Consider the following 13,694-nt stretch of genomic DNA (forward strand, 5'->3'; position numbering starts at 1 on the left):
TACCTGCTGTCTGATCCTCCATATGTCTTTTTTACTGCCGTGAACTCCGTCAAGTATGGCATTTTTATATGACATATTAGCTTCGTTGTGTTGATGCATTTTGACTGCTTCAATTTTCCGCCGCAACACGCAAACTTCCCCATTCACTCAGTGCGTTATAGTTCCACATCGCTTAGGATTTGTTGCTGCTCTATTCTGCAGAATAAAACGTACTACTAAATTCAGAAGCTGTTTTGTTTATTGTTTTTGATATTGTCTACATTTCAAAAATCAAACTAATGATGCCTAAACTTTAGCTGTCCTGTTCCTTACATTTAATTTTCATTACCATCTTTCCTCCTTTAACCTTTTCCAATAAATGCTGCGTCAGTAAATGGAAAACAAAAGCTTACCAAGTCATTTTGATCTGCCATCTAAAAACCCATTAAACCCTGAACAAATCTTTATTCATGGCCACCTTTCTGCATGCATGCGTGTACAAGTTCTCAATTAGATAAGCAGTTGATTGATTCTGTGGTTTTAAAAAAAATGCTCTCTCTACTTGTATATCCGCCTTTTCCTGAATCTCATTAATCAATAAACAGACATATTAATGTTTCAGACACCCTTTTCTTAATCTTCACTCTCAGCTTTTAGGCATTACAATGTTTTTAAAATGGAGAAAACAAGTTAATCACATCCATACCATCAAACAAAGTCGGTATTACATTAACTGTGTTGAATTTTCTCTTAAATGACAGTAAAATTTTAATTTTGCATCTGTTTGAAGACCCCCAAGACTCTAACTGAAAAATAAAATCTAGCTTAAATGAACAATAACAGATTGTTGTAGGACTATTTGATCAACTTAAGAAAATAGATAATTTTTTTAATTATATAGAGCTGAAATTTAGTTATTAAGGAGTTTATTTGTCTCAGCGCTTCAACACACATCTGTCTTTTTTTAATGCCACGGTCTCCTCTCTTTCCCATTTTGAAGAGTGGCTAATGGAGAGAAATGGATCTGTGTGTGTTGAAATAAGTATATCACAAGGAAACAGGAAGCACGGGATATAAGATGTATTGACACTCCAGCTTTAAAATATAAAGAATAACTTAAATTTTAAACTTTTTCATTTTTATTTATTTTTATAGGAATGTCAATTTCAATATACTGATAATTTTGACACAGTGGAGTTTATTCCCGCCCTCTGAAATAATGCACATATATTAGAGGTTGTATTTTTTTTTATTCATTCAACTATTTATATTTGTAAGAATCCACGGTGACATTATTTTAAACCTGTTCATGTGTCTTTACCAGGGACGGTAATAACTGTCATTCCTGTTCTGTAGCAGGAATGAAAAATAACTTTTGTTTCCCTCATTTGAAATCCATTTGCTTAATATTTTCACCAATAACATTCCCAAACCTTGTAGGGCACTGAAAACATTCAAATTACAATTTCAAAAGGAAACTTTATTTCTTTTCAATGTCAAACTCCTCTGTATCCCTAAATGAAAAGGCAGCCCATTTGGAGAAAATCTGTAATTTAAAAAAAAAAACTCTGATCACTCCTAGGATGATTTCCTTCCCAGAAACAACACAACATTCCTGTCACCTTGTTTTTCCTGCAATCACTCTTTCCAGTTTGTATGTTTTTGTGCATGTGCGCGTTGGTAACTCACCCCAGCTTGTCCGTCAGGTCCCACAGCACATTGGCTGTTGGCATTAGCGGTGAACCATCGTATAAAACCACCGAGGCCCCCACTGCCAGAGCAGACACCAGCCAGTTCCACATCATCCAGCCAGTCTAAGAAAACACACATAGACACAGATCCATCCACGCTGATGAGTTATCTGAAATAAACACTCCTTTTGTCATCAACATGGATAAATGGACGACTCCCGCAGACAGCGATTCGCATGATTGCGTTTCTCATTTGGCAGCGTGCTGCGGTGCAGCTTTGGCGGCGCTCTCCGTTGGTACTAATAATGCGAATATTGATTCCACTTTGTGGAAAAAGCATCTGCAGGGCTAAAACAGCGGCTTTAACAATACCAAGTAGTGGCGACACTTTTGGTCAGACAGTTGATCTCTCTGTTGAAAGTAGACTAATCGTCAACCTCAAGCAGAAATCAAAGTTTTGCGGTGATTTGGGACTAGTAGACAAAATGAATTCTTCACAGCCAACGTATGGAGACTCAATAATAGTTAATTGCTTCTAAAACTCAATAAAACAGAAGCTTATCATGTTTTTAAAGTTTCCATAGTTTAAACTTGTACATTTTATGGGCTGTGGGCCACAGATTGAGATGAGAAACCAAACAATTCTCCACAAAAATCCAAATATTATGCTTTTAATTTGAAGAAAACTTTTTCATTTTCTTGATCCAGGCTACAGAGTTTTAACAAGACATGGACTGATGCATTTCCATACAGCACATAAAGTTCAGTTTGTGGGAAACATAGGCCCCTTTGCTCTCGGGAATTACAACTTGAATTTATATAAAACATAAAAATCATAAAATCTAAAGTTTGACATTTTTTCATCAACGTGCTTCCATCAGTGGTGTCCAGGTTTGTTTATTTGGCCAGTAATCTCAAGTCCAAATGCCACATACAACAAATATACAAAAGAGTTTTAACAGTTTCAGAGGAACTTGTGAAATGTGACTGCTGTATTATTACTTTCTGTATTTTTTTTTTATTTTTTTTTGCGGTTCCACATCTGCCGCCTTCTCCTCTTCTTCATCTGCTTCTTTTCAGAGTCCCACTCTAATATTGGAAGCAAAAGCCTCCACTTACATCCAATGCATTGTTGGACAGATTTGTCAGACTTCTCTGGCATGAATCTGCTGCAGAAATAAATCATAAAGTCTTGCATCTGGCATCATATGGTGTGACATGATAGAATCAAGATTTTATATCAAGACTGCTCAGGATGATTTTTAATCACAAAGTGTGTGCCAGGCCTAAAGTCTAGCTCGATTTCTTTATTTTTATTTTTTTTTTAAAGAGTTTAATGATTTCCTGAAGATGTATTCTCAGTTCTCCTGTCTGCTGAACACTACAGGGAAGTTCCTTCTGTTCAAAAGGAGGAAGAGACGACTGGCTACACATTTACTTTCTCAACAGCGCGCCATCGCTGACGGCACACATCAGGACTCAAAGGGGTGTAGAACATGAAAACAAGTTCATAAACCACAACAAATTACTTTCAGTAATTATCCAGTTATTCATACTCATACCCGCTTGTGTGGGTCCTGTTTTCATTCTGGGTTCGTTCACATTGTCTGTGTGATGATTACTTTAGATGATGGAATTTAAAGCCGAGCCATTGATGCAATGGTGCTTATGAACAGATTATTAAGGTGATAAAGTTATGGTGTTTTGTTTTTTTTACATAGTGGCTGTGATTTAAACGTTCATATTGGAGGAAATTAAAATATAGTCTTAGCACTCGATTAGGCTTAGATATCAATTTATTTTTCTAGACACAGCTGGACATTATTGGTCAAAATAAGCAATAAGTTCTTCAGGTGGGCGGTTGGTGGTTCTCTAAGCAATTTGTAATAACTCGGTTTGTTGTATCTGAAGTATAAAGACAGGAAAAGAAATGTGCGACACCACAAGATCAATACATGAGGCTTTGCTCAACAACTAAATTTGATCAAAACAAGACAACGAGGCTCCAATTAGCAACAATCCCGAGAAAGGAGATTCTAGCTGTCGCTAGGCTTCATGTGCACATCAGTTCTGAATAAGAAAAGTGTGGATATGATTGTCTGGGCTGGCAGCATGAACCCTCCTCACAGACCTGATGCAGTGAAACGGGAGTGAAGTGTGTCAAGATGTTATCATAAGATGTCACAAACGTTTGAAGCCTTCAGAAACAAAAACAGTTTTATAGAGCAGAAAATCTTCAAGTTGGCTTTAAAACGTTGGACGATTTTAAGTGTAGTAATTTCGATACAACTTACAGTAGTGTAGTAGATGATGACGTCACTGGAGGTCAGGTTGCCATGAAGAATGTGTTCTTTCAAGTGCTGGATGAGAGTGCCCTGAGGAGACGAGGAAAACGAGTTGGTTTGCTGAAGAACATTGTGTTTTCTTTGATCATGAGTTACCATTACCGACTTATCTATAAGACGCTTTTTAAAACAAAAGGTTAGCTTTACTGTAGGGAAAGAGAAAAAGATGCAGAGACGAAGATCAGAAATTTTATGGCTTTACAAACAGAACAGAAGATTAAAACAAAAGAACAAATAAAGTTGGATCAAATAACAGAGCTCTGTTTTTGTTAAACACAAGAGACTTTAATCTACATACTGAATATACAGAGCCCAATAATATTATCAGGACTCCCTACAAAGATGTGTACAGCTTTAGTACAAAAATGAGATTTTAAAGGTTTTTAACCTCCTTTAACCATCATTCTGCAAAGTGGTGGCAAAAAACAAAAAAACAAACAAAAAAACAAGTTGGTGTTGGGGCTGCAAGGCAGCGCAGTTGGTAGCACTGTAGCCTTGCAGCCGAAGCTCCCAGGTTTGAATCCTGGCTGGGGTCTTTCTGAATGGAGTTTCCATATTCTCCCTATGCATGCTTGGGTTCTCTCTGGGTACTCTGGCTTCTCCCCATAGTCCATCCCCATAGCTTGACTGTTAAGAACATTTTTCTCTCTAATTTGTGTGCTGGTATAATTAATGGATTATAGGCTTTTCACACATCTTTACCAGGCGTGTCAGTACTTATTATGGGTGCTGCTTTATCTGACAGTTTTTAATTAAATCTCTTAAAATCCATTTTAAAACATAAAGATTTTCCAGTAAAATTTGTAAATAAAATTTTCCCTGTGTATGCTGTTTGTCCAAATAGCACAAACCACAAAGTCAGTGCTTGTAGCCTCAGCCTACAGTCTGTCTATGCTTTGTTTAACAAACCAAACTATTTGCGGAAAGGTTCGGGTCTCCGACTCTTCACAGCTGGTTAGGTCATTATTGCTGGAGGAGAGTGTAAACTGTTGTGAGCAACTGTGCATTTTGGGTCTACGGTTCACCCTTTTTTTTAACAGGTGCTTCACCTGAACACTTATGTGAGTTTGTGTGCGACTTTGCACAGAAACTTTGGCGAGGCTCAGTTGCCATCCCCGCCGTTTGGTCTGTGCCATTTTGCCACTGACAGGATGTTAACAGAGCCGTAACAAAGCAGAAAGCAGAACAGTACCACGGCTAATTGGCTGAGGCAGTGAGGACTGCTACTGTCACAATACGACACGTTTCCGGCAGCGCATTACGGTCCAATTATCGTCCGGATGCAAAGAGGGAGGAAGCACAAAAGAAAGAGATGGGAGATGGGGACAAAGGGAGGAAAAAAATGCTAGGGGAGAGAGAAGGGAAAATGTGTGGATAGGGAGGGAGAAAAATATCTAAAAAGTGAAGAGGTTTAGATAAAAAAAACAAAAAACAAAACAAGAAACAATGCCAAAGTTGGAAAGACTGAAACAAGAAAGATTATTTTTTTTAATGCCTGAGCAGGAGTACTTTAATTAAATATGAACAGTGTTATTTTTATGTAATACTGTCATTTTAAAATCTCATTTATCTGCCTCTTAAAGGGAAAATTGTCATCCAACCATTCAAAGCTTGCGGAACAAAGAACAATTGCTGCGCTAATGGAGCTCTGCTGCCATCTTGTGGCGATAGAAAGTATGATAGAAAATTGTTTCGTTTTAATCACAGTTGTTCTGTGGATACAAAGTGTTACCAGTCAGCAAATCACAAAAATTTGGACAGCTTAACTTCCATCAGTTGCTTAGAAAAAACTGTGTAGATAGAAGCAGAAACCCCCTGAAGTAAACACTAATTAAATAAAATATTCTTTAGCATCCAAAAACACAACCCTAATGTGTCAACTGTGTGTTGTGTGAAGTCGGTGTAGATACATCGACTTTAAAAAGACTGAATGAAAGTAAAAATTTTCAGTGCTGTGAGCAAATATGTGCCCACTTTTGGATTTCTTACACTTTGTGTACAACATGTTTCACCCATCTATCCACCCATGTTGGAGATTGGCAGCAGAGATTGCTGCCAATCTCCAGCAATCACTGGACAAGAGGCAGGTACACCATTGACAGGTCTGCAGTCCATCACAAGACAGAGATGTTTCACTTAAAATTAACTATTAAATCAGACAAAAGAAAAAAAAAATTGTCACAATGCTGATGCACTGTACACTAAGAGTCAGAGCAGACTCCAGGGGTCTTTTGGAGTGCAGAGGGCACTACCAAAGACCATTTTTTGACTCTGGAGGCATCGGCAGTCTTCTACAGTGTCGTCTGTGAGGACAGTAGCTTATCTACAGCTGAGAGGATTAGATAAGCTCATCAGGAAGGCCAGCTTTGTGCTAGGATGCCTCCTGGATCCTGCACCAGTGGAGGGAGTCAGAGCACCTGAAATAACATCAGTGTAGGACAAAGTCTCACTGCTATGGATGAAGCTGTTGCTGAACTGCAGACCTCCTTCAGTAACAGACTGCTGCCTCCCAGCAGCTGGAAGACTTGTCAACCATCACTGCTCCCAAGAAACTCAAACTCACTACATGTTTACATTCCTGCTGTTATTTGCATACTCGTTTAAAATGTCTTAATTGTCTGTTGCTGCTTCCTATACTTTTTAAAGAACTCTACATAGTTGCACATTTCATTGGATTTGAACATGCTATTTTTAATACCGGGCCAGTATAATTTCTCCAGTATTGTAAACTTTCATTTTCTCTGCAGTTTCTTATTCTTGTTTTTCACTTTGCTGCTGATCCACATAAATTTCCCCATCGTGGTAAAATAAAGAATATTTCTATTTTACAATTTTCTATCTAGGCTGCGTCATAATTTTCAGGAGAAAAAAAAACTATTTGCAAAGAGTCTTTTATATTATCATGAAGCAACTTTCATCCACTCTTTTGCTCATGCTTTTCTGAAGAGTTTTAATTAATAAAAGCATGAATTGTGTGTTTAATGTCTTACCAAGGCATCTCTATCCAATTTCCATACAGACTTTTCAAAGAATTAAGATTTGTACATCTTTAAGAGTGACAGATGTCAAAATGTTTTTTTCTCATCTGTTCTTGAATTTCTTTAGACTGGGGAATGATGTTTGATGACCTAAATCATTTAAATTTTACGGAAAAAACAAAAGAAGAAAAAGTAAGCAAGCGGGAAAAAGCTCTAAAAGTAAAAACATCACATTCAAAACTTTTTTTAAGAACATCTCTGAAAACAAGTGTCTTGTTTTGCCATTAAGAGCCTCACTGGACTCAGGAGAAACACAAAATGAGGCACCATGCACGTCTTTTTGCTAATTTACCATTTCCACAGGAGGGTACTTGTCTTCTGCATTACTACTGGCACAGGCAGAGATTTTTTTTTTTCCATCTTTCAATGCTGGTTTGTTTTACAAGTTTAACTCTGACATTTGAAAAACCACAACAATTACATGTGGTAGTGGGTTAAGCGCTGCACCGCCATGACAATAGTTAGTTGTTCCCAGTCAGCGGTCGGCCATAGTTAGTCAAATTAAGGTTAGCAGGCGACGGGTTAATTCTAAAAAAGGATTTCAGACCCACAGAATAAAGGGCTGCTGACATTGTTTATCGAAACAAACAGGTAGAGAAGAACGTGCTGGTTATGAAATCAGCAAAAGGAGACGGAAATCCATAACAAAGGTCTTTCCAAGAGTCTAATTCAACCAACACATCAAACAAAAAAAGAAAAGCTATTTTGTGAACATATAAAAAAACATTACAGAAGCATTGTTGTTAAAAGTTGGATCTTATTTTCAGGAATAGAAAAAACATTTCCAACAGCTGAGACCATAATAAATGAACAAATACAAAAAAAATCATTAGTATTTTAAACCAAAATTCAGACATTGCAGGTTCCCAGGAGAGACTCAACAGTATTTCAGCAAGCAAGACAAATAAAAACAGCCTGAGACATTGACCAGTCAATTGATGCGTGATGAATAGTTTTTTTTTGTTGTTACATTCAGAGTTGATTGATTCTTACCCCAGCTGAGTGGACCATACATTTAGGAGCTCCTGTAGTTCCAGAAGAGTACATGATAAACAGAGGATGGTTAAAAGGAAGCTGCTCAAACTCCAGCTGGGGGAACTGGTCGCTGTCGCCACAACAAGATGCCAAGAAGTCATCCAGGAATTCACTGTACAAATAAGAAAACAAAAAACGAAATGAGAATTACCACCTTGGGAAGGATGCTTGGAAAAATATTCCAAGTATCCTTTTTCTAAAAGACAAAAACACACACCTGTTGGGAATTTTGGAAAGGTCAGTCTCTTCCTTGGACAAAACGTAGGGAATTACAACCACTTTATTCAGGTCAGGTAAACCTGAGATGGCAAGAAAGAGGAACAGATATTGGTGCTTTTGTGTTCTCCACATATACAAATATGTGTCTAAAAAGCAGAAAAGATAATGGATTTCCAAGATGGAAGCATTTATTGTTCTCATAAGATCTTCAATGGATGGAAAATAATTGCTTAAAAATTAGCAATATTAAATTCTGACCATTAATAAGCCTTAGTTGAAGACATGATTCTAAGTTTCTTTTACCCCCCCTCCCCCCACCACCAAAAAAAGCAAAAACGCTGGATTACATGAAAAGATACCTTTCACAACGTTTCTCAGCTTTTCCATGTGGTCGTGTGTTTTTCCATTGTACACCACAGCAGCAACTGAGAAGATCAATTTGGGCTGAATTTGAGAAAATCTGTCAAGGACACCCTGGAAGGGAGAAAAAGTAAAGAATTAAAACCAGTGAGTAAGGACAAATATTGGACTAAAATAACTTTTGATTCTACAGAAATATTTATGAAGGAAAAAAAAATGTGTGTTATCAGTTTAATGCAAATAAATCCATCCAATCCTCACATTAACTCCAAAATCGACTGACGTGGAGCTCCAGATGGCGCCGATGCTGGCTGCTGCTAGCATGGCTTCCACTGCATGGATGCCGTTGGGCAGGTAACCTAATGAAAGACAAGATGGAGGGGAGAAAGGAGAACAAATTAAGAAAAGTAGAACAACCACAGGAGCACTCCTTGCATTTGACATATTTTTGCAGTCAAAAACACTCAACCAATGGATAAATTCACTCTCTGAAAACTGATGGGTGTGTTTTGAACCAAAAGATAATCACAGACAACTGAGTTTTAATGTACACTTATCTCACTTACCTTCCACCTTACTGTGGAATTGATAAGATAAGCCTATACCACAGGAGGCAGTATATGCCACTGCACACTACCAACTTCAAGATTTATTCATTTCAAAAATGATAGAAGTATAAAATCACACACGTGAAAAAGGAATGCAAAAGACAGCATGCTCAAAAAGGAGTAGGAAGAGGTAAGAAACTTATGAACTCCTACCCCATAAAGATTATTAGAAAAAGTCAAGATTATAGAACAGAAGAGAAAAATGAAGACAAGAAGATGATAATATGTGACACTTGAGGGACGACTAAGAAAGTATGAGAGGTAAAATTCTTTATTTTTTTGATGATGAAGTCAGTATCATGACTTCTTAATTAGTGCTTAAAGAGTTTTAGTTAGTCTTAGTTTAGTGTGTTTTAAGCATAAACGGAAAATAAAACAAAATGTTAAAAATAATCCTAACCAGGGGCAATATTTCTATTTTTTTTTTCCTCCATTAGGACAAACAATAAGACATCAGCTGTCTAGTGGAAAAACAAAGAGCAGTAATGAAAAATGCTTGTCGTGAACAACGTTTATTTTCCATCTCAGCACAGCTCCATCATGACTCTGCAAGATTCTCAATCACATTATATAAGTAACAACTGAAGCATCTGTTGCACACAGATTTGATCTGAAGTTTTATTTCACCGGAAGAGAGTCTAAACTTTATTATGTCATAAAATAAATGAGACCACCCATGCTCAACATGGAAGCTCCTGAGCCACCTTTAAACAGAGGGCTGTCTCACTGATAACGTATATCTAATCTGACTGACTAAACCTATAACAAAGCCAGTAGTTCCAGTCTGAATGGTCAAAGGCAAACAGAAACTGCACCGTGACGTCTGATGAATCATGACTTATCAGCCACGTCTGCTCGCTGCGCCGACTCCCGCTGTAAGCAGGAAGCTCATCGAGGCAGGATGACACGTTCGGCTGACGGATCACCGCCCTGCTCCACTGGCTCCGATGGCTCATCTCATAAATTACCCTCTTACTGTTGAGCAGGAAAAATTGCATCATGAATCCTGATCTCACTACGACAACATGCCTGTGTGGCTATTGTGACGAATCACAGTCTTGCTGTGCTTTAACAACAATGTTGATACGTTGATGGGGAAACCCTGGGTTAATTATTCACACATGCAGAGTTTTCTAAAAATCTAACATTTTTTTAACAACTCGTGTTATAGTAATGCTTGTATTAATAGATGTAAATATTTTTTTTTGTAACAAAACTATGAAAAATATTATAATTTAGGAATACATTCAGATCCCAACAGCACAGAAAAACTTTAGCAGCATTTGACTTTACCTTTTATACACTGACTCCATGGACATGTTTCTTATTGGCAAGTCTTTGTTTTAATTTCGACAATAAAAAAACAAAATAAAATTAGGTACTTTTTAGCCCTTACAATCTGTTTAGATCTAACCTAAACAAAGACAATATAAGTCAGACTTCAGCCTCTTATCTGTCATTCTTTTACTCTGTGATCTACAAGTTACTTATGTCTCACAATCAACTGAAAAGTCCCAAACAGCACGGGGTTGAAATTGAACCACCAGTTCAAAGCCCCTGGTCCATCTCAAGAGATTGTCACAAATTAGTAAGCACTTTGAATTGTACCAGCCCTGTCACACTATTATGTAACAGTCTTTTGTTTGAATGGCATTTGAAGACAACATATCTTTCCTGTATCGCGTCTTACGCATTTAACGCTGTGGCTACACAATTTTATCACCAGTCGTACCAGCATGACACACTTTTAGAAATGTTGAAAATGTCCATACAACTTGTATAGTTTGTTGTTCAAGTCATAGGATTTTAATGAAGTTGACACAAGCTCATCGCTTTAGAAAACACAATTTTACATAATAAGTCTGCTAATGTTGCTTGATTTGACATTTTTTCCACATTTTCATTGATAGAAAAACGCTGAGGTTTTATAGTGTTTCAATAACACAACCTAAAAGGATTTGTACTATAAATTGCAGAGAAAAATAAGTGGTTGCGTGTCGAAATAGGTTTTTAAACACTGTGCAGAGTTATATTAGGCATGAGAATGGTAAGGAGAAGATCAATATACTTAAACGCTGCATGAATGAAAAATGTCTATGAGTGTGTGCGTGCGTTTGGCCAGCTTCTGTTATAAAGCAAAGCTGATTTCATCAGCTAAGTGCCTATATATCTTCGAGACTGCAGACATTGACGACATCGAAGATGCAATCTGGGGACAAGGACATCTCTGTGTCCAACACACATGCACCACAGTGAGGGAAATTATGGAGATGGAGGAAAAAGAAAGTGTAACCAGAACGTACAGAAGGTAATCAGAAGGTATTTTAAAATATTTAGTTCAAATCTATCTGTAGTATAACCAACCAACCAACCACAGGTTCAAGGTTGGTTGGTTTTGACCAATTGGTCAACAGTTGTTGACCAAGATTTTTGGGCAACAATTCTGTAAAAATAAAAAAATTGTACCGTTTCGTATTAAAGCCTGCAAAGCTGTTTTCTAGAGTCTGTTCATTATTTTGTTGACAAAATTAATCTGGCTTTTACTAACAAAATTATTTTCACACTTTCTTTACAAGGAAAGAGAGTCTGTTTTGGCTGCAGTTTCCTGTCTGCCTGTGTGATGTCACTTCCACTGCACAATGTGCCCTAACAACTGTCCTAGTGGTAGATGACTCAGCGGAGAGCAGCTGAAACACTTTGGCACACTTTAGTATATAAGTCATAAATTTTTACTAAGCTATGCAAAGCACTACATTTATGAAGCACAATAACTTTTAATCTACACTTTGTCCACACGATTAACTGCAGCCACTTTGAAATATATTACAACCAAGTTATCAACGAGTCTCACCAAAATGAAAAGTAAAAATTCTAGTGTTAGCTTTGCACTTAATACCAACTGCTTTGCATAAAAATATTGTCAGGAAAAACAGGATAGGAGTTTATTTTTAGGCCGCAGCTGAATTTATCAAGTTATACCTTCAAAAAGAAAACTGTAGAGAGTCCTGCTGGAACAAAATATCTATTTCTGTCAAAACAAAAAGGATGCTGCAGTGTTCAGAAGGAGTTAAATGGGATGTGATAACATTAATGTGCACTGAATATTGCCGGTGAAATTTCTGCTAATTCTACTTTAATCCTAAAGTAAAATTATGCGCTTTAAAACATACCATTTCGCAACAAACACCTACTGCGCATTATTCAGATTGGTAAGAGAGACTAAAAATCCCAAATGGGTTTTTTTTGATTGCTGGAAAGTCATTACATCACTTAGAACTTGACTCCTTTACACATCTTAAAAGTTAAGATTTGAGAAAAATAATTTACCTGAAATCTTTCTTTATGGCACAACTTAAACAGAACAATATACATTCCGCCAATGCCGACATATGAAAGATATCAGTTGATGTTTGTTGTATGACACGTCTACTGTTGGTGCAGATTAGTTAAAAGTTCAATTCTTTCTCAAGTTAAAATTGAACTGAACTCATTTTAAATCTATTAACAACTTTTTATTCAGGAAACGGATAACAGAAGAAAAAAAACTGTCAGTTGGCTAAAGAACCACATGTGAGTAATCAGGCTGAAATTCAAGCCGAACATTTAAATCAGGGGTCCCCAAACTTTTTCCTGCGAGGGCCACATGACTGTTCCTTTTTCTGGTCGGGGGCCGGTCTTAGTTTTTCGAGAAAGAAACCTTAGAAAAGTTTTGTTGATGGGGGTGGGAGTGGGGGGTGGAGGGAGAGTGAACGCCGACGACATATTCGCGTTTGTAGATAGATTTTTACCCAGAATGCAAATGGAAAAAATCCGTGAGCGAAACGGTGACTGGTACTGACTAGTATATATTCCATTGAGGGAAACTAAGTTCCATATCTGCTCAAGAGCCCCCCTGGTGGTTGAAGAAAAATCCACATATATATGAAAAAAAACACTGAATGCTCTCTGGTATTGTTCAGGGGGCCGGACCAAATGAGGAGGCGGGCCAGATCCGGTATTGTTCAGGGGGCCGGACCAAATGAGGAGGCGGGCCGGATCCGGCCTGCGGGCCGTAGTTTGGGGACCCCCGATTTAAATTATACCACACTAGGGAAGGAAGACACAGATAATATGGACTAAAACATAGTGGGTGGTTTGTGTTGTTTTGCAAGCCACTATCTCCAAGGCATGATTAAACTTTATGGCATCCTAAATTTTGATTTCTTCATAATTTCATCATTGCACCTCACTAAACTTGACTGGAAATTCCTTCCCAACCAAATAAAATCTACAGCCACAGAGTTGATATTCCATGTGTAAAATATATATGAGACACAATAAGTCCCCAAAGCTGTGTCCATTAGTACTGATAAGTCCTAAAATGCAGAAATGGGTCTCTGTCCCAACATTCTGCAAATTAAAATAATGATTTCCATTTCA

The 13,694-nt window shown here is 37.5% G+C and overlaps 1 protein-coding gene across 1 annotated transcript in view; it reads right to left on the reverse strand.

The window, feature by feature from the left end:
• Nucleotides 1–13,694, reverse strand: part of aacs (acetoacetyl-CoA synthetase) — a 48,223-nt gene that overhangs the window by 28,870 nt on the left and 5,659 nt on the right. Inside the window, exons 5-10 of the mRNA XM_007557867.2 lie at nucleotides 8,929–9,026; nucleotides 8,667–8,781; nucleotides 8,306–8,387; nucleotides 8,047–8,200; nucleotides 3,965–4,045; nucleotides 1,669–1,793 (exon numbers count right to left, since the gene is read on the reverse strand). Of these exons, the coding sequence (XP_007557929.1) occupies nucleotides 1,669–1,793; nucleotides 3,965–4,045; nucleotides 8,047–8,200; nucleotides 8,306–8,387; nucleotides 8,667–8,781; nucleotides 8,929–9,026 (655 nt within the window). The remainder of the gene's footprint in view (nucleotides 1–1,668; nucleotides 1,794–3,964; nucleotides 4,046–8,046; nucleotides 8,201–8,305; nucleotides 8,388–8,666; nucleotides 8,782–8,928; nucleotides 9,027–13,694) is intronic.

The sequence above is a fragment of the Poecilia formosa genome, unplaced genomic scaffold, assembly GCF_000485575.1.
Source record: "Poecilia formosa unplaced genomic scaffold, Poecilia_formosa-5.1.2 Scaffold92, whole genome shotgun sequence".
Taxonomy (NCBI): Eukaryota; Metazoa; Chordata; class Actinopteri; order Cyprinodontiformes; family Poeciliidae; genus Poecilia; species Poecilia formosa.